The sequence below is a fragment of the Microtus pennsylvanicus genome, chromosome 9 (assembly GCF_037038515.1).
Source record: "Microtus pennsylvanicus isolate mMicPen1 chromosome 9, mMicPen1.hap1, whole genome shotgun sequence".
NCBI classification, from domain to species: Eukaryota; Metazoa; Chordata; class Mammalia; order Rodentia; family Cricetidae; genus Microtus; species Microtus pennsylvanicus.
The window spans coordinates 100,015,358-100,040,515 of record NC_134587.1 but is presented as its reverse complement, the minus strand read 5'-3'; the positions used below and the strand labels follow the sequence as shown (position 1 = coordinate 100,040,515).

The 25,158-nt window shown below is 37.2% G+C and overlaps 1 protein-coding gene across 6 annotated transcripts in view; it reads right to left on the bottom strand.

Annotated features, from left to right (window-relative positions):
• Spock3 (SPARC (osteonectin), cwcv and kazal like domains proteoglycan 3) overlaps positions 1-20,175 on the bottom strand; it is a 365,812-nt gene extending 345,637 nt beyond the window's left edge. For 2 of the 6 annotated variants that reach the window (XM_075986866.1, XM_075986868.1), the window contains exons 1-2: positions 19,846-20,175; positions 19,157-19,354 (exon numbers count right to left, since the gene is read on the bottom strand). In XM_075986866.1, coding sequence (XP_075842981.1) covers positions 19,157-19,354 — 198 coding nt within the window. In that variant the 5' untranslated portion in view covers positions 19,846-20,175. Of the gene's footprint in view, positions 1-19,156; positions 19,355-19,616; positions 19,812-19,845 lie in introns of those variants that run through there. The other 4 variants (XM_075986869.1, XM_075986870.1, XM_075986867.1 and 1 more) reach the window with 3 other exon arrangements.
• Between the last annotated feature and the right edge of the window lie 4,983 nt (positions 20,176-25,158).

Genomic DNA, 25,158 nt, shown 5'->3' with positions numbered 1-25,158 from the left:
TCACCCACCAGATCATAGCTATACCAGAAAACTCATTTTACCTAACCTTCTATCTACAGTCATTCCAAAATTAATAAAAAGCATTGGGAATTACTTAGAAAATGATAGTGGAAATCTACTCAATTGTCCTTTAAATTCTTTCAAGATCAGAGTATTTGAGGAAATCAGTGTGACTTTTGAATTTGTTCGAAACACCTGGCAAAATATAAGACACGGAGTATAACTACACTTGTGTGGATGAAAGAGCGATCTTACTATGTGTGATTTAGCTGTTACAGTTGCTTGTAAGGAAGATTCTGCAGCACGCTCTGTCTCTAAGCATTTTCCATGTCTCCAAATACAGTCATTGAGAAGCTCTGGTGAAGGAGCATTTCAACTGCCCTATATAGCTGCCTCATTCCAGTATGCTAGGTTTTCATCTCACAGATTATTTTTTATTGGAACAACATTGCATATGTCAAATATTTTGAGGTAGTAATGTAATGAAAATGACCACATTTTACCATAACAATAATGACTGCAACAATAATCAATAAATTGAAATAAGTGATGGAATCTCATGTTCGATGTATACAGCTGTAAGTTCTATTAAGCTAGTCAAAGAGGTCTTTAGGATGCTATTTTAAAAATGTATTATAAGAGAATAACAAAGTAGAGGAGGAAAATTCACCAATAAGAAATTATCTATTATTCTTGTTTTATTTGTTGTTATTACTGTTTTATATAATACAAAAATATTACCATGGATATGTGCATATATATTTTACATAATATAAAGAAAAATCCTCACCAGTAAGGAACAACTATTAGCTTAAAATAACTTTACAGTAGATTTCAAATCCTTCATGTTTCATAGGCAGTGTAGATTCTACAAAGGCAATATGGTATGTTACAAGATTACAAACAAAAAGGAGAAATAGAATTTCTGCAAGAAAGCAGAATTTTATTTATAACAATGAAACAATTTTCTTAATTCACTTACCATAATTTGAAGTTTATATAATATTTCTGAGATTACTTGTGTCTTTTCATCTAACATTTTAAAAATATTTCACAATATTATACACTTATTATAAAATCAGGCATGTAATTTAAATGTAATTCCTTTGACTTTTCAGAAAAAGAAGTCTATAAATGATTTTCTCAAAGGTCACCTACAGTGAGGCAATCAGTCATTTGATCTTTTCAGTGCACTGGTATTCCTTCCAACATAGCACTTTCGGTTTTTACATTTTTGGATCTAGAGAGTAAAAGGCAGTGAGGATGTTTTCCTCGTCATCTGAAGTTGCCTTGGGGCAGCCGAGGGCTGGGGTGGCTCATGGCAGAAACCCTAGCAGCTGACATTTTCGGAGTAATTATAGCTCAGGAGTTGGCTGCTTGGAAGAGCAAAATCGTGTCACATATGACACAGTCTATCTTTGCTAATATTCTTTCACTTTTAAATAGGGCTCAAAGCTGCCAAAAAAGAGTAACAGAGTTGTAAAATAAATGAGAGTTTAAATACAGAAATCAGATAGTTATTAAGAAATTACTTGAAAATTTGAAAATTGTATGTGTTCCACAAATGTAGCCCTCAAGATAAACTTTAAGGGAAACAAGAAATCTCTGCTATTAATGCAAAACACTAGCTTGGGTTTTTACGTCCATCTTAGGCGCCTACTCTTAATCCAAAGGTATGACCATAGTCCCTCACCAATACATAAATCTGTCTTGTAATTTTTTTTTGTGGCTTCCTAGGACAAATGGAATAGACAGAGGTCTCTTAGATCTCTTAGAAGCCTGGAGTATTCCACTACTCACAGAAAGTACCACAGAACTGCATGTAAAAACAGGTTGTCTTCGGCTGTAGAATATAAATTGAGCCATGAGAGGTGTTTGGAAACATATGAATAACAGACGGCTCATCAGAAGAAGTCACATGAAAACAAAAGCAGAAAAGAAAGCATGAATACAGTGACAACTCATTGTCAGTGGTGGAAAAAAATTTGCACAAAAGAAAATGGAGACCGGTGAGAACCTACTGCAGGGTAGGAAGTTGGGAAGGAAAGGATTTCGGATTTGAGGATGGAAAATTGATTACTTGGGTTACTTGGTGCTTCTGCTGAGATCTGTCTGTCACATGGGAGATTCTGGCTCACCCTAAAGGCTCCTACTGTGTTATTTAATTGTTGAATTCATCACCAAACAGGATCCAGATCTTAGCCTCAAAGCCTCAGAAGTTCGATTCTGACTGACAGCAGAAAGTATAAGTTAATGTGATGGTAGAATCTCTTCCCAAAGCTCAGTTACATTAAAACTAGAGGTTTACTGGGCAAGCCTGGAATGGAGAAAGGGAATTTTTTTTTTAGCCTATAATGTAGAATGATAGACAAATCATAGGCATGATTCTCCTCTTTCCTGAATAGTTACAAAGGTTCCTTTCCTTTTTCTTATTTCAGATTCTTTTTGATGAAACCTTCCTTTAAGTGTGTGTTACAATATTCCCACATGTTACCTTATCTGTAAAGGAATCACATGATCTCCCACTAATATGCCTGTCCATGAGACTAGTCTGATACATGGATATTGCAGTCTTTCCCACCAAAGATGATTCTATTCACAAGTTTTTTTTGAGAAGTAACAATAGTTACTATTACATGAAGTCCTAATTCATGATAAAATTTAGAATGGGTTAAATATTTGAAAAAGGAATGCAAATATGGGATTGGTGTATAAAGTATTGCAGTTATGCATCCAGATATGCAGACACAGAAAGCCTGAAAACAAAAAGACACCAGTGAGATCGACTTCAGCAACAGATAATGAGGAGGATAATGAGAAGCAATGGAAGACGAAAGAGTCTGGCACTTCAATGCACATCAGAGACAGTCTTAAATTCTAAGTGCTTTTATCAAGATCAGATCACTGGGAAGAAAACAAGTAATACACATTTGAGAGGAAATTTCCTAGAATTTCAAAAGCATTGGTAAAAAGTATTTACCCAACATTGAGTTAAGAAAGTCATTCTATTGTATTATTCACCTCTGCAATGATGTGAACCACAATCATGATGGCAATATATACCTAATCTATTGTATTTGATATAGATTTTTGTTTTCATAACATTTTTGGTGGTACAGTAAAAATAAGGGTTATATCTTTTCTACACTTTAGGGTTTATATACATTTAATTATTATAAAATCTTAGGAATTTTTAACTTTAAATTTACATAATAATAATTCTATAATTATTAGTGTCTTTTTTTTTGTTAGTTTCTTTTTTGTTTGAGAGAGGGTTTCTCTGTGTCTTGGCTGTCCTGGCTCTCCTGACTCTCCTGACTGTCCTGGAATCTTATCTGAACTCCCGGCTGGCCTAGAACTCACAGAGATTCGCCTGCCTCTGTCTCCCGAGTGCTGGTATTAAAGGCATACACCACCACTGCCGAGTGATTATTAGATTTTTTATGGAATATTATTTTGCTGTCTGTGTAATTTAATCATTCATTCATGAGTACCTCTTGAGGCTTTGCTCTGCTTGTGCATGGTGTGGATTGGTGTGGGAGAATTGTCTGTAATCCATCAATCATGCTTTAAATAAAACTCTGATTGGCCAGGCAGGAAATATAGGTGGGAAAACCAGACAGGAAGTAGAAATGATGTAATAAGAACAGGAGAATTCTGGGAAGGAGGAAGTTGATTCCTCCCACTCCTACCCAGACCACTGAAGCAGCAGGATATGATCTGCCCCACTGAAAAAAGGTACTGAGCCACATGGCTAACATAGAACAGAAAATGGGTTAATCAAGATGTGAGAGTTAGCCACTGAGAGGCTAGAGCTAATGGGCCAATCATCTTTATAACTTATAGAGATCTCTGTGTGATTTTTTGGGGGGTCTTGCCAGCTGTGGAGTACTGGGCAGGACAGGAAACACAAACAAGCCAGGCCCGTTCATGTTACAGTGGATTTGTACTGATATTGAACTAGCACACTGAGCCAAACTAGCATTTTTTATTTAGCCATGTGAGTCAAACAGAAAATGAAAGACAAAACATTTAAGTAAAAAATATTTTGTTGCTTTTATTGGTTAATGAATAAAGTTGTTTTAGTCAGTGGCTTAGCAGAATAGAGCTAGGCACAAAAACTAAACTGAATGCTGGGAGAAAGAAGTAGAGTCAGTGAGAAGCCATGTAGCCACTGTAGGAGACAGACACTGAGCTAGAGCTCAGTGAAATTTTGCTGGTAGGCCACGGCCTTGTGGTGATGCAGAGATTAATGGAGATGGGTTAGTTTAGGATATAAGAGCTAGCAAAAAAAATGCCCTTAATTAAGCTATTGGCCAAACAGTATTGCAAATAATATAGTTTCTGTCTGATTATTTCAGGTCAGAGCAGCCAGGAATAAAAGAACAGTATCTGGCAATAATATGTCTTATACATACATAATTTATGCCCATTTTAACACCAATCCTAAATACAATTTTTAATTAATTAGCTACAGGTAGTATCACTATGGCTGCATTCTTATTTAATAAATGAACTTTTGGAATATGTATGTATGTATATATATGGGGAAATTATTGAACACAGAAGTTACAACACAACTTTATTCATCAAATATAAATCACAAATATTGCTGCATAATCCAATATCAACAACAAAAATTAAGAACCAAAGATTATGTTCAATCATATAATCCATAATTACACAATACCTTAACATTCGTGGGTGCTACTTTTCAAACAAAAAGAAAAATCTTAATTTTGGAGTCCACGGTAAGATTCTGGAGATACCTGGAGTCCATTCTAGAACATACAAGTAAAGCAATCAGGAGTAAGGACCTTCTACTAGTTAAGCCATTGTCACTGGTAGTTAATTTTAAGTAAAGGAATTTTCCAAGGGTTTTTATCTTAGTCCTGGGTGAGGTTTTTAAGCTGTACTCTACTTATCTTGCCTAGGGTAACAAACACACAGGAGACTAACATCAACCTGGTCTTGTCTCATTTGGGCATGATACCAAGTGATCCCTATTACTCTGCACACTCCACACCTTGGAGCCAGCAACACACAAAATCAAGGGGCACTCTTTCCAAGAATAAACACGGAGCTCTTGGCAACAGAAATCAGGTGGCATTTATCTAGCAGGAACAAAGCAGGTCTGAAATTAGATTTCAAATCTTATTGAATGACCACTGGCAGTCCTCAAGTGTATTAAAATTTGGTGCCTTGTGTACATGTAAAGAGAAGTCTTTTGCCACACGTACCTCATTCATGAAAGACAATACAGATAGATAGCTTCTATCTTTATTGTGAAATTGTTATTAACATTAAACATTTCCATCCCCACTGGAAATACCATTATGCTTTTTTTCAAAGTTTAACATTGAAATGTAGTTAAAGCTAAAAGAAAAGCTTTTAATTCCAAAATTAATGGTTTGAATGAGCGATACAGTGAGAAGCAAAGTTTAACAAACTGAGTGAAAACAAAATAAATTTAAAAATTTCAAAGGCAAATACTGTCAAATGAGTTAATCTGTGTAAAAGTCGGCCTGGCATAGCATTCAGATTTCATAGATATAAAACTAGCATAATAGTTATCAGTGTGGAGAATGACTTCACAGCATAAATTCATTAAGCATAGAAATTCTCTAAGGCACATGGCATTTCAACTACAAGATATTATTGTTCATGTCAAAGGAATGGTTCTCAGGTGTTCCCAGGTTAATGCTGTGGCTGCAATGTTCCTGAAAATTCTGTCCCACGGAATGTTCATTTTCGATGACGCTTACAGCCTCAGGGATATTTGAGAACATCAGATGTTGCGAAGGGCACCTCAGACAACATTTCAGGGAGACAAGGATGTTGCATATAATTTCATACTATACTATAAGTCATGAAAAGCCAATAAATAATCAATCTTCTCAAATGGGTTCTCAAGCAACTGCCAGGGCATCTGTGAGTGCATCTTTCTAAGTGCCCAGCAGACAGACACTATGTCACTACATTGAAAGTTGTAGAGGGTCTGGTAGAAAAATAATTATTAGTTATGATTAAGAAAATATTGAATTACTATTTTTAGAAGCTGGATCTATTATTTTTTCCATTCATAAGAAGACAATGTCTAGTGATGATATATATATATATATATATATATATATATATATATATATATATATATATATTTGGAAACAGTATTATTAATATGGTGCATTTAAGTTCCTATAGTTATGTGTGCATATATGTGTGTGAGAGAGAGATAGAAAGTATGCATGTATGTTCTATAAAATAAGACTTTTCTCTTTACTAAGGATCACACACTGTCAATATTATTTGTAACATTTGCCATAATTTTTTTAATTTAACATGATCTATGCTCTAATTTTACCAAGAAAATATCTATGTTACCATATCTTTCATGTAAATTAATAGTAAAGATGTAGCATTGCATGAGTTTGCTGTTTTTTGATTCCATTTAGAATGAGATAAGTGAATATTTCTATTTTAACTTGTTCTATATTTTCTTGGGTCCAATGGATATGTAAAAATATCTTGCTACAGAATTCCAAAATGGAAAGGCATGTTCCATGATGAATATATTTACTGACTGAAAAAAAATCCAGATGGAAGTAATATTAAAAATAAATTACAGAAGAAAGCTATTTCTATTACATTTGTATTTATTGAGTGTGTATATATTGTGTATGTGGACCGACTTGCCACGGCACACAAGTCATGAAGATAACTTCTTCTTTAGAGGTATCAATTGTCTCCTTCCTCCATGTGGAAATTGGGGAGCAAACTATCTCATCATATCACAAATTATGAAAAGTCCACAATTGTATGATGTGGGAGTGATTTCTTATTAATAAAGAAACTGCCTAGGCCCATTTGATAGGCCAACCCTTAGGTAGGAGGAGAAAATAGAACAGAATGCTGGGAGAAAGAAGCTGAATCAGGGAGTCGCCATGATTCTCCCACTCCAGACTGAGGCAGGTTAAGATCTTCCCTGGTAAACCACCTCGTGGGCTACACAGATTATTAGAAATGGGTTAGACCAATATGTAAGAGCTAGCTAATAAGAGGCTGGAACTAATGGGCCAGGCGATGTTTAAAAGAATACAGTTTCCATGTAATTATTTCGGGTATAAAGTTAGCCGGGTGGTGGAAAGCAGCCCACCGCTCATATCACAACAATTGTAAACATAATCTCTTTTAGTTCTCATGTGTATGTAATGCCTGTGTGTATGTTGCATCCTGGCATAGAGAGAGTTGTGTACATTTGGAAGACAGAGGTCAACATCAGGTATCTTTATTGATTCCTAACATTTTTGAAACTGTGTCTCTAAATGGACCTAGAGCTTCCCTGTTTGTGAGCCAGCAAGCCCCAGAAATCTTCCTGAGCCTGCTTCCTGGGGATTGCCATCACATGTTTGCTGTGCTGGCATGTTCTTGCACTTGCTGAGGTTCTAAGGCAGATGCTCATAGTCAGCACTTTACTAAACAATCCATCTCATCTCTGTATTTCATTTTGTAACATCATTCTCCAGATAAGTGCTATTAAATGTGAAAAACAGAAAACCAAATGATCCATGATAGACAGGGGTTGCTGAATTTATCCACACATCCCCACCCAACATGAAATACACTCAAATTATAACATGTATGATAATTACATGTGATAATAATTTTCAGATTGTTAGTATTCAAATGAAGTCATTATCTCGTATCTATTTCTTTTGTTCACGCTTTTAAAATGTTCTGGAAGTGAAGAAAAATATTTTTAGTGAGAACAACAAGAGAAAAATGTTGCAAGGGTAATATTTGTAAGTTGGCTACACTGAGAACAACCCTAATGGTTTCCAGGAAATATGAAGACAACATTTGCTATAAGAATACATGCCGGTTGCATTCTGTTTTAATTTTACAGACATCCTTGCCATCTCAAATATTTGAACAGCACTATCACTGTAGAAAATTACTAATAATATTTAGTGGTATGCCATTCCAAATACAAGACCCTATGAGAATAAACACTAAGGTTGGAAGAAAGTTGATGTACAGTTATAGGCTTTTATAAGATGAATGAATGGTAAACAATGAGATGCCTTTTCCCACTGCAAGATAGATGGATCAACTCCAAGTGTTATAACTGTCCCTTTGTCTAAAAGACATTAAAATCTGTAGAAAATTTCAAATTATTATTAGCATCTCAATCAAACCGATAAGAAAAGATTCAGCGGTAACATTCAGAAGATAAAACAAAACCAAGACAAAACCATTAGTTACCTGTCATAATTCATTTAAAATTATAACTATTTATAAATAAAAATACATATTAGCTTTAAAGATAAGGCTCAAATATCACCAGTCCTGAAGAGGTTCATAAAATTTTTGAAACTCAGTTTCATTTAACATATTTTTTGCTTTAAGCTTTTTTTTTTTTTTTAGATTCTACTAAACAAACTTCAAATTGCCTAATTGAAACTTGGGTCTAGTTCTTAAATAGACTCTTTTCTAGGGATCATAGACAAATGGCCACAAGTATAGGAAAAGATCTCAAATTCACTAAACTTTTAAAAAGTAGAAATTAAAGCCAGAAGGAGGGATCACTCCAAATGTATTAGCAGATCTATTTTAGTATGGATGTAAAGCAATTGATATCAGTAGCATTATTGGTGGAAATGAAAATCAATGTATCCACTATGATAAACAGTATGGTACTTCCTTACAAAAATTCAAAATGAGGCTCAGTGTACCAAGACACCTGCCTCTAAACCATAGTTCTGTCCCTGGAACAAAGTGCTGTAAGGAAATAACTGATTTCCAGAAGCTGTTGTTAACCCCGGTACCCCACACATAAACATGTACCATGGCTTGCTAATGCATACAGTCCCATCAGTAAATGCAATTAAAAAAATAATAAAAAATTCAAGCACCACATAATGCAGAATTCCTTTTGTGGGTACATGCATAAATAGCTAAAAATAGAATCTTGATATGTTTACTCATCCATAATTATGGCAACAGTAGTTCTTCTTCCTTAGGCACAGTTAGATTCACATCAACTTGTGGATGGACAAAACCAGTATTGTGAAAAACAGGGTATTAACTCTCAGAAAAGAAATAAATCAGAGATGGGTAGAGAGCCCAGTCAGGAAAGTCTCTGCCATGCAGTCATGAATATTTGAGTTCAGTCCCCAACACCTTTGTTCAAGGCTGTAGGTGATGGCATGAACTATAATCCCAGCACTGGAGAAAGGGGGATCTCTAAGTCTTTCTGACCAACTACTCTTGCCATGTTGTTTGAACCTATGAGTCAAAAACTAGCTGGAAGGAATATGAAAAGAACACCCAATATTAGCTTTTGTTCACAACGTTCACATACATGTGAGTGCTCATGCATTCCCACAAACAAGTGTACATGTGAATGTGAAATTGTACACACACAAGTGTGAACTTGTACATACACACTAACCACAAAATATACCCTGTAGCATGCCACATCATAATTAAGCCTTAAGGAGATCATGTTAAGTGGAATTAACCAGTTACAGAAGAACACTTCTGGCATTATTCTATTTATGTGAAATATGTAGTAAATTTAATAAAACAGAAAAACAGGATCGTGACTGCAAGGGGTTGGAGGCTGGTAAGATGGAAAGTTCTTCACTGGGTGTAGAATTTGGGGAGATAAAGTGCTTCAAATTATGTGTACCAAAATGAAAATACACCACTTAAATTCTATAACAGCTAACATTATAAATGTTTTACTTTTAACCACAACTAACATTACAAAACATATTATATGTCTCCAAACTCCAAACAGGTAAAATACTTTGATAAAGGAAAGGAAGCATTATTACTCTGCTGCATAAGGACAAGAACTTTGGGTTTCAAATGCCAGTACAAGCCTAAGACTTTAAGTGATGTGATATTTTTGCAGATTCAGGATGATGCGAACTATCATAGATGGAGTCATTAGAACTTTGATCTTTGCAGGGATTCACAGCACACGCTGCATGCATGATGCTGTATTTTGCCCTGGGCAGTGGCACTAAGCCATGGCTCTCTATCAGTCATGCTTGAGATCCCAAAGAAAAACAGTGAATTCTCTCCAGTGAACAAAATTACTTAGACTCTGACGTACAGTAAAATATGTGTGCACACACATTTTGATATACCACATTTGTGATTTGTGATAGTTTAATCAGGATTTTACTCCTTCTAAGCCAGGGAATTATCAATATTAGAGATAAACTTCACTGAAGCTAAATGATTATGATTCTTTGCACCTCATTTCTTGACCTATTCAATGGGAATATAATTGCACATATGCACAAATGCAATTTGTTTATTGGGAAATTGTTGACAGTAAAAATACATGATATCAAAATAGGTAAATGAGAAATTATGTTTTTACTTCAACCTAAAGCAATATTTCTAGGGTTTTCAATGTATCTTCTGATATGCTCTTATCTTTCATCTTATCATTTGAAGTAGAAAACTAAAGCACACACAACTATCAACTCATTTGTGATAAGAACACTATCAATTTCTACACAACAGAAAATATATTTTCTTATATTTTTAGTAATTACCTCTTCAGATATTTTGAATAAGCACACTTCTGTCATCATCACTTCACTTGACCAAGGGAAATAAAACTCTGAGTTCTCTATTTTCATGTAAAATGCAGACAATCTATGCCTTTATTTGAAATTGTTTGATTATACTGAGAATCAGTATTTTTAGTAAAATATTTTTCTGGAACTGGTCTCACTTTTTACCTTAGACCTGTTGAACTCACAGTAACCTCCTCACCCCTGAATATGAATATAAGCCTGTGTTTGTTCTCTGAATTCGGAGCCTACAGCTTCACAATTATGTCTCTTCATTGATAAAGTTTCTATTGCACTGTATTTAGAGAGAGTAAGAGAGACTACTTGTCAATAATTATTGATGATTCACAGAGATATTTCAGACATGTTACCCAATAAGATGTATCTGTAAAAATAAACTTCCCAGAAAACAAGATAAGTAATGTCAACTATAAGAAAGTGAGCTTTGCCATCAGCCTCCTTGTAACTTCCTATAGCATACTCTTCATTGATTCTGACCGTCAGTAGTTTCTCTTAGAAGTAACAATTAACCATCTAGATTCCTAGACAGTCTTGGATAAGGCATCTCGGCTGTGCCCTAAGCAGGGCTTCTTTCCCTGTTCTTCGTGGCTAAAAGAATAGAGATATGGTTTGGCACTATGATGGAAGTACTGAAAGCAACAGCTTACAAGTAATGATAAACTCATAGTATCAGTCGGTGCAGAGGGAATATTGAAAATGTTCTCAAGAGAGAACTACAATGGTAATTATTAGAGGATGGCCAAATGCAATAGTCACCAATACCTTCCAACCACCACCAGATATTGCAACCATTTTCTTAATGTTAGTTAGTCTTTCTTCAGTAGGGATTAAACTTCACAGTTACTCTGTTAGCTAAATGTTGCCATGCAAATACAGTCATGTTAACGCTATACAAACAAAAGTGATGCCTGAGCATGATCAGGTCAACACATGAATGAGTTTCTTTTCTTGGAACTCTCGTGAATATCTGCTATACAAAAATCACCCATTTATGGAGGTCACTGCTTCAGAAAGTAACTCTGAAACCTCTGGACAGAATGGACATCCTTAAGTAGTCAGAAACGGAACTGGCTGGTAAAAGACAGCACAGTTACAAGAGGTAATACTTAAAGGCTTTCCACCTGGCAATGTACAGTTAAATACAATACACACTGAGTGTAATATTCTATTCTTCAATATAATCTGTAAGAATTTATTGTTGTAATGCTAGGCATATTGTAGACAGGGTTAGAGACTCTGAACTTGAACAATGAGAACTTCATAGTCCAACAACTTACACAAATCTGCAAAATAGTAACTGTTGAGAGAAGAAAGATGAAAAGGTTTTCACAAATGAGAAAAGACATCTAAGGACTCCAAGAGCTTGAGGAGTTGGATAGTATGTACAAAAGATTCAAAGCTCTTCTTTCAAAAGTAAGTACATAAAATAAAATAAAATTGTGAACAGAACATGAAGCCATAAAAGGGAAAATTGAATAAGAACATAAAATGTCATGTTGAATTTGACTCCTGAGATCTAAAAGTATTCAACCAATAATCTTACAGTAAGCTTTCTAGTGGAATACAATGCTCCTTTTGAATATGTAACTCATAAGTTTGAGGATCTGGTGCCAAAGAAATTTAATTCCTGTAAGAAGAGTATACTGTGATCATGTGGATAATAACAAATGAGATCATTTCATAACCAGAAGTAAGAAAAAAACTTAAAATGCTGAAATCATCTGGTTATAGGCTTTCTGTTGACAATATCATAATATATATATATATATATATATATATATATATATATATAGTATATGGTGTATATGCCTAGATCTATAATCATGATTATCTTGATTTTCATATTGTTTTCTGTACCTATTCAAAGATATATACACATATAAAGTGTTTTATTTTGTATATATGTTCATATATAACAGTATATATTACAATATAAACTTATGTATATGATATATATGCATACATGTAACATAAGAAACACACAGGGAGAATTAATATCCATATAGTTAACTTTTGAAAGAATTCCCTAGAAGTTATAAACAGGGAAAGCATATATTTTTTGCTTCACAATGAGTTCCATTAGGATGAGGTCATAATAGAGATTGACTGAATAGGTACCAGAAAGCAGACTTACATGATGCAAGGACTACTAAACCAGCAAGCCAAGAGACATTCTCTGGCCTGCTTCCTTTATCCTGGGATACTTGACTTGAGAAACATCGACCATAAATCCATCCTGGTGAGTCCACAGTGATGTGGAAAGAGAATGAAGACATAGGAATGTGGAGGATTAACATGACCAAATTAGGACTCACAGGACTGGAGTCATGATGATGAAACATGTGAGTCCTTACTGCCCTGCTGAATCATTGGCCCCAGAATAGTCATGGTGCTCTATTGTTTCTTTTAAGAAGTATATTGATTTTCTGCAGATAAAATCTCTTTGTGATTTAAACAATATGAATGCCAGTCCCATACTAATATGGCTTCACTCTCTAGCCTTCTACCTACTCTGACTTGTAAATATGTAACTAATAGTGAAAAGACTCCTAAGAACTAAACAGTGATGTACATTCAAAGTAAAATAAAGCAAAGAAAGCTCTGAGGAAAATGTAAGCAGTTAACAGATTTCTCAAGGAGAAACTGTAGTTTTTTTTTTTTTACTGTAAAAATGATAAGAAATGGGGTACAAGAAGTATAACTCAGTAGCATAGCATATGCTTAAATATGTGGGGACCTGGGTTCAATATCTGGAAAGTAGTTCATAAATATGCAGATGCACACAGTCATGCACACAACATTCATGCAGATATGTATGTTCACAGACTCAGATACGTAATTATCATTGCAGTTACAATGTCTCATAGAGAGAAATATTGGATGTCAACACTTGCATATACATTAGGCAGATATTGTGGTAGTTTGAAGGAAAACGGCTCCCATATCTGCATGGGACCAATCTAGACCCTCTGTATGTGTGTGACAATTGAGTATCTGGTTTCTTAAGAAAGCTTCTAACAGTGAGAGCAGGACCTCTCCCTGACACTTAGTCGGCTTTTAGTAACCTGTTCTCCAAGGTGGATTATCTGCTCCAGCATAAGGGCAGAATCTCAATCCTGCTTCAACTTGATGTGCCATGCTTTGTGCAAGTTCATGAAAGCCCTGTCCTTTCCTAATGGAGATGGAGAGGAGTAGATGGGGGAAGGGAATAGATGGGAAAAGGGAGGGGACAGGAAGAGAGTAAAAGGGGGAAACTGGTTGGTATATAAAAAAATTGAAAAAATAGCATCTGAATAAAAATTTTAAAAATTGACTCCTATGAGATCATATATTTAAATTCCTGTTCTCCCATTGATGGAAGTATTTTCAAAGATTAGGAGATGAAGCCATATTACAGGAGGTATGTGGGTTTTGAAGTTTCAAAAGCCCAAGCTACCCCCAGTAAGCTCTTTCCATGATTCCTGCTTGTAGATTAAGATGTAAGTTTTCAGATACTGCACCAATACCATGCCCCCTCCCATCATGATGGCCATGAACTCTAACCCTCTGGAATCATGAGCTAAATATTTCTTTAAGTCGCCTTCATCATGATGTCTTTCACAACAACAGAAAAGAAGCTAATACATTCGTTATTGAGAATATACCCCTGGACATTCTCAATGTACTCTTGAACATTAACTATGCTATTTCATTCACATTATGAACAGTTTCTAATTACTCATTAATTTTATGTGGGTCATATACTGTTGAAAGGTATAATGGTAGAATTCAGCTACTAATCACAAAGTAGTAGCAAGGAAGAATCCTCCTCTATGCTAAGATTATGTGTAATACCAAAGATCACAATAGGCATGCGTCACAGACAACTGAAAGAGCCTTTTTCATAATTTCCTCATGAAAAAGAATAAAATAAGTTTAAGTGATTGCAGTGGTTTGAAAGGAAATGCCCCCCCCCCCCCACTTAGGGAGTGACCCTATTAGAAGATGTGACTTTGTTGAAGAGGAAGTGGCCTTGTTGGTAGAAATGTGTCACTGTGGAGTGAACTTTGAGGTTTTCTATGTTCAAATTATTCCCAATGTGGACTCAGATAACTTCTGCTGCCTGGGCATCAAAATGTAAAATTCTCAGCTCCTTTTCAAGCGCCACTTCTACCTGCATTCCACCTGCCGTGAGAGTAACTGGACCTCGCAACTCTAGCCAGACCCAATTAAATGTTTTTCTTATTAATTGTTGTGGTCATGGTGCTTCTTCTCAGCAATAAAAACCCTAACAAAGACAGTGATAGAGAACTGAGAGTACACACACCAACCAATTGTTTTATTGATTTTTTCTAACAGAAGACAATATTACAACAACCAGAACACTGAGTCTTAGCAGCCCCTGATCCTCCATATCCCAGGGAAGATACAACATTTTGAACCACCATCTCTCACATTATTCCTACAGTCAAGAAGCTCAACTCAGATAAAAAAGAAAGTGAGGTGAAAGGAAAATAAAAATAAGAAAGGTTACTCTTCTAAAACCCTAGTTAGCTGTTTTATTTTTACAAAATAAAATTATCACTAGCAAATCTCAGAGAAGTTTGAGTCCTTTGGACTAAATCCTAGGTGTGACATAGAAAAAAAAATGCTTTACTCTGTGTGTGTGTTACATGTTCAGAGTTTGTAGAAGTCCTTTAGTTGTAGGCTAAATTTCATATTTAAATAGATTTTGTTATTATAATTGAACATTAAAAATTACTTAAGTAGAATTATAAACCAAAATTTGTGGATTTTACAATATTAATGGTAATCATTTCTTGAAGCAGTTAAAAATTAGGTCCAGTTAAGTTTTGAAACAAAACTCTAATCTACACATTTTTTGTGTGTTGTAGTTTAAAGGTATAACCTTGATTTTTTTATATGGTGGACTGAAATTATCATAACCACATGAACTCCTTTTCCTATGCTTTTACTGGACTTCATTCAATGACCATCACTTGAGGTTCTCTCATATTTTGTCTTTATTGTCACTCTTAACTAGTACTTTAGTGAAATCAATAATGTACAGGGTTGATGATGGTATTACACCATATGATACTGAGTTCTTCATTGGTTTGCAAATTCTTTATTCATTTATTACATGACAAAGGGAGTGCTTTAATTGAACTCATGGATCATAAAAGTTTATAATGTGTAACATTTAAGCCATTTGAGTTAATGACTCAGTTTCCTCTTAATTATCTCATTATATATGTAAGGATGAAATAGGATATCACTTTGTGCTCCTACTCTTGAGCAAATAATACTCCCCAAATTCTTCCACCTATAAAAGTTGTGTGATTAATATCACAACATAGCAGAGCTTGACAAAACCAAAAAGTATGCAACCAGTATGCCCATGTAACATTCCCTATGTTGAGATGAGGGTTTGGGATTTTATTATTTGGGACTTCATTTTTAAATTTTAATTAACTTTAATTGTCACCCCTCTCCTGTCTTAATGTGTATGTACTAGAGACTGAGCTTAGGTCTTACTTAGACATGCACTATACCCTATCCATTATCTCATTTTAAATTCATGTAAGTATACTTTGAATATACCATGTTGGTTTTAGATAGTATTTTTTAAAGTCCTTGACTGCTACAATTATATGTGAATTTAAACTGTAATTTTCTTTTTAAAACATAGGAATTAAAAACTCTGCTAGAATTTTATTTTACTTAACAAGTGATCCTTAAAGGATTAAAAGTTTTCAGTGTAATACATTGCATTTATGTAGAAATAAATGCCACAAATATAACAGAATAAAAGGCATCATGCAAATTAATAGTAAAGAATAGTCAAAAATATTTACACTTCCTCCTTTATTAATTCTTATCTTCAGCTTTCCTTTGATTTTATTATTTCCCTTGATTTTTACTGAGGAAATTGTTATTAGAGATGTTCTGTTCCTCATACTTAAAGCTTTCCCCACAACAAATGTTTACATATATACATTAAATTAAATGTGTAAAAAGATGTTAGTTTATGGATATTCAATTATAAGTACATATACAATAAGGTTATGAAATATAAGTCAAAGGAAGGCACAATTGATCTGTCAAGGGGTAGCTTGTAAATTGATATTAACTTTACAAAAGGAATGTAAGAATTAATTCCGCTATCAATTATCCTGGAGAATTAATTATGGTGAAGAATTATGTTTCCTAAATTATGTCAATTATCTTTTTATAAAATAAGCATGAGAAGAATTTGCTGAAGTAAAACTGGCTTTATGAGAAGAGGCTCAGATGTCCTTGTCTGTTTCCTTTTCTCTACTCTGAGCACAGACCTGATCATTTCAGATAGAAAGCTCAAACAGAACACTAGAGACAGTCACTGCAACACAATTCGCATTTCAAACAATGCCTCCTAGCCATGTGCTTTCCCCCCAAAGTGAGTCTCATTGTCCACCTGTTTGTACTAGTAAGAATGGAAAGGAATGTTTTACCCCAAAAGAAAGAAGCTTGGAAGACGCCGGGTGGTGTGCACAAGTTTGTACACGATGTGCTCTGAGGGCTGAATTGAAGCCGCATCACCTCTCGTTTCATCATTATCAGGAAGCAACAGGTATTTAAAGGTAAAATTTAATCAACAGTTCTTTTTATCTCCCTGGCTGTCATCATAAAGTGCAATTATCTTCCTATCATGGCTTTTTAAAACAAAACTTAAGTTTTAAATACATACATACATACATATATTCATATTGGTTACATTTTATGGACTGCATATGTGAATTGTATATTTATTATATATCAGAAAACCCTCTACTTGACTTGACACTTTTGATAAACCTTTCCAGCGAGTGCACACAGAAACTCCCGAGAGACACAGCGGACACATTCTGTTTCTATTGAGTCCTAGCATATTTACTTTCATAGTAAGCAACTCAGCTTGCCACAGCTCAAATGCTCCATACTGTCCAAAAGCCAACTGCTTTTTCTTAATAGTAATGTTATTTAACTAAAGCCAGAGAACTCTGGGGCACTCGGGATCTAAAGTGTGTTAGAAGTGCCCAAATTTCATTTTAAAATATAGTAGTTATTCAATAAATGTGTGTCAATATTGGCCGAACTGTTTAAACACTGCCACAATTTTCAATATTTCTTTTCTCAAGTGAGGGCATGATAAATGGCAGTTCTCTCCTGATACAAAATACCTGCCTGCTTCCTTTTGATTCTGCTTACTATCAGTGTTAGCTTAAAGCAGTTAGCCAAGAATTCTGCATTTACAAGAGTAAAGAACATTCATTTAGCAAAAAGAATGATGTTCACATTTCATTCATAAAGCCATACTGAAGCCTGCAACAAGAATTAGCACAGTCATTTTCCACGCCGTATATCCGTGCTGTGTATCATCTAGAGTCATATTTAAACTATAATCGCATTTCTTCAGAATCTCTTTGTGAGATTTCCCTTGCCAATTACTTTATCGGAAAGTGGTAGAAGAAGAGAATGATGTATCTAGGATGAGAATTAGCCTAAGCCTTTATCTGTTTTCCTTATCATAGGATCTGAGCTAATAGAAGTTAACTCACAGACTAGGAAAGGAAGCATTGACGATTGACTCAGAGAGACACTCTCTCAAAAGTCACTAAATGACTAGACAAGGAATATGTATCAGTCTGCCAATCCTTAAACCCCTGGGTTTTACAGGGTGAGCTACGGATGGGACTCAGTGGTCAGAACGATCTCTTCAGGGCATCAACAAAGTTCAAAGCTCTGGGCAAGCATCTAGTATTCTCATAGGACTCCATTCAGACCAGGTGGGGGTGACTAGTGTGTTCTCTTGTACAATGGCTCCATATGAGCAAATGTGAGAGTCTCTTAATCTAGTTGCTTCGAAGAGCTCTTTAGAAAACTCCCAAGGGATTCTAACGTTTTAACTCTTTCGTTGCAGTTCACATTGCTCCCTGTAACATCGAGTGCAAGACAAAAGTGTTCCAGGGTACGTGAATGCAGAAACAAAATCCGGTGGACAATTTTACGTAACCAGCAGCAGTTCAACTTCTGTGGACTGATGCTGCCAAACAACCTCCCACCCTCAGAGGGCAGGCATTTATAAATGTTACATCTTTGTACCGCCTCCCTCAAATTCCTTAATGGACCATTAGTAAGTAGATCGATCCTAGTTACTTTATAGCCAGGCAAGGAGGAGGCACCTCTGTTCTGTTTACTAGTGCCAGAAACACCATTCAAAAGTTGAGAAGGTCGAAGCAGCTACTTTGCAAACCTTTGTTTGGGGGGCACCGGGGGGAGGCGAAAGATTGGGATGTCCTGGCGCGGAAAGGAAGAAGAGAGAGAAGCTAGCGTGACCTAACTCAGATATATATAACAAGCAAATTCCTACTTAAGCTATTTGGTAGGGAATGTGGACTGCTAAGTTCTCCAGTGACACTGTCGAGCTTTTTCACCCTACCTCCGCCTTTCTTTAGAAAACCGAGCCCCTTCCCCACCTCTGACAGCAAGGACAAATGCCAGCCCTGAAGCTAAATGCGCGTGACTGCGAAAGGGTGCGCATCACTTACGTCTCGGAATTTGTTCCACTGTCCGACTTCCTTGTCATACTGAGAGATTGTGGTGAGCCATTGTTTTTCATCCAGAAAATTACCGCCGTCCGACCGCCCCCCGGCCGCAGCCACCACCGCGGCAGCTGCAAGAGTCTGGCTGCACCAAGCCGCTGCACACACACACAATAAGGCTGACACCTTGAGCATCTGGGAAGGAGACACAACCAGTAGTAGGGAGCGGTGTCAGATACCGGGTGCGAAGATGGGGGCGCCCCTGGAAGGCATGCATCAGCGAGGAGAGAAGGGGAAACGAGCAGGGACAGGGGTGTCCCCTTCTAGGAGGCTTCACCCCCAAACCAGGGCACTCACACACACGCAGACCCAAGGGAGAAGAAGAAGAGGTTTAAGGGAGGAAGCCCCAAGCAGCGAGAGTCCCAGCGGCCAGATAAAACGCTTGCCAGCCCATCACCTTGTTGGGAGCGGGCACGGAGCTCGTAGCTCCTGATGGAAACGCAGCCTGGCTCTGGCAACTCGCTTCTCGCTGGAGCTGCTGCACGCGCCGCCCGTCTCAGCCGTCCACTCAGCTCCCTGAGCCCAGCGCTCCCCCCAGCCCACCCTCCCCGCGCCGATCCCTCACCAGCTCCCCTCGCTTCACCCCTCCCTCCCCCCACCTCCGTCTTCCCCTCCTCCTATCCCACCTTCCTCTCCCTGAATCCCAGCTGCAGCAAGTTCCGGATGCGAAGCCTGGCTGGAGCCAGAGGATGCTGTATGCTCCCTGCCTAGGAATCCTTAGCTTCCTAACCTCTTGCCTCCAGAAGAGGAACTCATGTTCCAAACAGAGCCAGCTCATTCTTTCTGCTCTTGGACTGAATACAGAGCATGGGATCGCTCTCTTGGCTGTTTCTTTTCTGTAATTTCAAGGGTGGTCCGGCACATGTAAAGAAAGATCAGAAGAAAACTTTACGCATCACAGACAGATTCCATGGGACTTTGCATGAACCTGAACTCAGCTCTGCCTTAGCTAAAGTAAGATCATAAGGCCTTGGGTGAGCTTTTAAATCTCTAAAAATGTCTTGTGCTCTGAACTTCTGGATTATTTCAGAGCCAAACTGTTATGGAAAGGTTTGGATTTTCTTTCCTCTTTGAATATTTGGCGGCCAACGTGTTTGATTTCATCAACATGCCATGCTCGGTAAACATACCCATTTCTCCGTCCTAAAATCTCTCCAATAACTGTTGTATGTTACCGTACTTGAAGCACAAACTTAAAACGCATGAATAAATAAATCATCTATCACCCTTCTACAAAAGGAGCAAGCAACTCTTAAGCCCTAACCAGGATTTTGCACATCAGGTTTCCACTGGTGGAAGTACTTGTGGCTCCCAGAAAGAACAGTAGTAGGGACCACATCCTGGGCTGAGTACTATGAAAAAATTCCCTTTCTTGTGCTTACAGAACGCAGGAGAATTGAGAACTGCAGTAAATCAAGAGATTTCTGGAACCAAGAGGACTCCTAAAGTGTTAGGTATCTCTATTTGAATTATTATATGCATCAGGCAAACTACACCTTCTCAAATAATGGCATTTGAGAATGTCTAACATTTCACAAATTCAGGAGATATCCATTAGAATAGTAGCCACAGTTACTTTACATATTCTGAACACTTTGTTCTCGCTTGTCTCATAACTTAAAATCAGGTTTTAAAAGACAGGAAACCGATCGACTTTAATTCCTAACTTCAAATACAGAATTAAAGCAAGTGTAAATTATAAGCATAAATGAAAAAAAGAGAGAAGTTTTTCACTTAGAAAAGAAAAGTTAACCCATTTCTGCCATAAAAACCAAAGGGAGGAGAAAATTCTTACAAAACCTACAATTATAAATGGCAGAAGTTTTGATTGATATAAACGCTATGTCAAAGAATTTTGAGAACAGCAATATGTACAATTTCTTCAAAAAAATAGATATTCATTTTGCTTAGTCACGGGCAAGCCTTTCTGCATTTTGTTTTCATGTCTCACGAAGAGTTGGCAGATCCACCTGCCAGTGATGCCTCTTTTTCCTGCCCCCACCTTCACCTCTCTACGTCAAAATTTGAAAACATACTTACTGTCCTCTCAATTCAATCAAAATATTTCATCAGATTTTTGGATGCTGTTTTTAAAAGATGACGGGAAAAGCACCGATAGCAAACCTAGGTACAATGCTGATACACAGCAGACGTCAGTCATTTTTAAAGAAATCTGGAGCTCTAAAATTGGTAGCCTTTCTCTTAATAAAGCATATTATGAGGAACCATGCTCTGACATGACACCCCCTCTTAGGATCATGCGTATTAACATAGGGAGCGACAGGATCACTGTAAATGTATAGAAACACAGATTTATATATATCGTGTGTGTATACATTTCATTGCCAATTGGAACACATTTATGGAAATTTCCATGCCTAGCTTTTACTGTCAGCTTTTAAAGACACTACACTCTAAAATTCTATTGAAGAAAAGGCAATCATAGCATCTCTGAAATGCAGCCTCAGAGAATGCCAAGATTCATATATGACAGTGGAATAGTATTTATGAGAAAATTATAAGTTTGTTATCTTTTTTAATTAGCTAAATTTGTTCATTGACTTTACATCCTTACTGCAGTTTCACCTCCCTCCGCTCTTCTAATCCCATCCCCCACTTTCCTCCCCTACCACCCAGACCATTCCTCCTCTGTTTCTATTCAGAAAGGGCCAGGCCTCAGATGGGTGTCAACAAAGCATGCCATTTCAAGTTTCTGTAGCACTAAGCTCTGCCCATTATGGGAGAATTGGGTTCATAAAAGCCAGTCAAAGTGTTAGGAACAGACCCTCCTCCCACTACTAGAAGTCCCTCAAGTAATACCATCGTCATATATATGTAGAGGTCCAGGATCAGGCCGGTACAGACTCCCTGGCTGTCAATCCAGACTCTGTGAGTGGCTATGAGGGAACAGTGATGGATGTGTAGCCTGAATTGGCCATCTCCTTGGACCAGGCTATACTTCCATTAGCCTAGGCCTAGCTACACAACCGTTGATCTATAGTCCATCCTGCCTATAGGATTGGCAAGTATGGGAAAGTAGGAGAATGGAGGGTGGGGAGTAGGAAATCGCCATGGGCTGGAGCTAGAGGAGAGGTGGCCAGCCCATAGCTGGCATAGGCTCGGGTCTATACCACGAAAGTGACCCCAACCATGACACTGCCTGGAGTGCCGGGAACTAGAGACTGAATGGCGTAGAGATCTAGGATAGAATCAAACAAGATTGGACAAACAAAACAAAAAAAAAAAAAAACAAACTTTGTTATTATTAACTCAGAAGAGGTGGAGGCCACCTGCTCTCATTTGGCATTTGCCCTGGTCTAGAAAATTTTAGCTCCTTCCCTGACCCATTTGTACAGCCTCTTAAACATTTTCTGCTAGTCACCAATATTGTCTAACCTAACATACTGGGCATGTGAAAATCCACTAAGCATGCTGTTATTAATCACAAGAAACTCTTTTCCTTGGTTCTCTGTGTTACTGAGTATCTGGGTCTTCAAAGAGGCTGCTATCCACCATTTAACAGTCTTTGGAGGATTCACACTCCAGTTAACACTGTAGTTATCTGCTAACACCTCTGTGGGGATTAATTGAAAGCTTGCTAGGAGCAAAACTCAGTGTATTAAATGGGAGGTAGGATGTCAGGAAGACCATTAGGAAACCTTCAAGTTAAGGTGGGTGGGGACCCAGTGGAATACTTCAGGAATGGTTTCTCAGTTTTATTGAGAGCCCGTCTAGGGCAGTGGGTAAGGAAGAGCTAAGAATAAAACACAAACTGGAGTAGATTGCAGCGAATTAAGTGACAGGGCTTGGACTTGATTTTGTATTTATGGTCATACTTCACAAAATTAAAACCCACAGGAAGGCAAGGCTGTCAAACTCCCAGCCCACCTTTCGGTTTCACTGCCACATCATATATCATAGTTTATATTGATAACAGAAAGCTATTATTGGGGCCACTATGAGTTTAAACTTTGCATAAATATTTTTTCATCATTTTATTCTTATATTAGAGAATCTATGAGTCTCTTTCTCTGAAAATTTAGTATGTTTAAAAATCACGAAATCTTCTTCTTCCCTGTGGTTATTTTTATTTATTTTAGTGGTACAAAATGTTGGATCATTTATTCTTGGATGATTAGTATAAAAAAATCAAGCATACAATTTAGAAAATACTGAAAAGTTCTTTTTTTTAATTTTAACTCATTTTTCAAATTTCATTTGCATTTCATCTGCAGTTCTCCCCTACCACCTCTCCTTCTACCCACTCCCCACATCCCCTCAGCCCACCCCGTCCAATCCTCTCAATGGGTAAGGGCTCCCATGGAAAGTCAACAAAGTCTGGCATATTAAGTTGATGCCAAAGCAAATCCCTCCCCACTGCATTAAGGCAGAGCATGTCATCCAACAATAGGGAATGGACTCCAGCATGCTAGGTCATGCACCAGTGGTAGATCCTGGTCTTATTGCCAGGTGCCTCACACATAGTCCATGTTTCACTACTGTCTCCCACAGAGGGCCTAGTTTGGTCGCATGGAGGCTCCATAGCTGTGGGTCTTGAGTTCCTGAGCTTTCATGAGCTTGGTTTATCTGTCTATGTAGATTTCTTCCTCATGATTTTGACTTCCCTTCCATCATATATTCCCTCCTCTCTCTCTTTGATTGGAGTCCTGGACCTTGGCCTGTTGCTCAATTGTGGATCTCTGCATCTGCTTCTATGATGATAGTTGGAGTACTCACCAGTTTGATTACAGGGGAAGACCAGTTCAGGCTCCCTCTCCACTATTGCTAGGATGCTTAGCTGGAGTCACTGTTGTAGATTCTTGGGAAGTTTCCTAGCACCAGGTTTTCCCTAATCCCGTATTGGCTCTCTCTATGCAGATCTCTCTCTGTCATTGTTCTCCCACTCTGTCTCTCCCTCTCTCCAGTGCCGCCCCTGTCTCCCCACAATCATCCCTTTCATGGTTCAGCCATTAAAAGCTAAGATCACAACCCTGTATTTTCTTTATCTTGTTTTTAGGCTACAAAGGCTACAGTGTCATAAGTTCCATTTCAATTGAGTTTGGATCTCTGAAGAGCCTAGATGAATACCATTTCTATAAAAGTACACATACAGAGAACACCACTGGTATTATGGAAATGGAAGCTCTTGTCTCCAATAGATGAGGCAGTGTGGAGGTAATAGAGACTTCCAGAGAGGCAACCCAGTCAGTAAAATTAGTTGTTGGAGATGTTCTCATTGAAAGCTATTTTAGGAATCTTGTCCATTCCATTTTCTCTCTTGTCCTCTGGTTACCATCAGGTGAGTCTCTTTCTCTGCCCCGTGTTTTTGTTGCTGTGATTGTCCAGATCTAAAAACGTCTAGGTCTTAATGTGCTGAAACTTCAGAAACCATGAGCCAGATAGACCTTTTCCTCTCTGAGTTGATTCTTTTATGTGTGGTATTTTGTCACAGAAACAGAAAGCTAACACAACCAGTAAATGCAGAGTTATGATATTTAAGTGTCTATAAAAGTCTCAAGAATGAAGAGGCTTCACTAGTTTTTATTTTTATTTGTGCAGGCACTTCTTTGAATCATCCAATATTTCTGTTTTACAGTTTTACTGCTGATATAGGAAGTCCTTCCTGTATATGTACTGCTTTTATTGGTTAATGAATAAAGAAGCTGGTTGGGCCTATGACAGGGCAGAAAAGTCCTAGGCAAGAAAACTAAACTGAATGCTGGGAGAAAGAAGACAAAGTCAGAGAAATACCATGTGGTTGCCAAAGGAGACAGACATCTGGGAACTTTACCGGTAAACTACGAACCTTGTAATAAAGTACAAAATAATAGAAATTTGTTAATTTAAGATATAAGAGCTAGCTAGTAATGCATTTAAGTGACTGGCAAAGCAGTGTTGTAATTAATATAGTTTCTGTGTGCTTTTTTTCATGTCTGGGT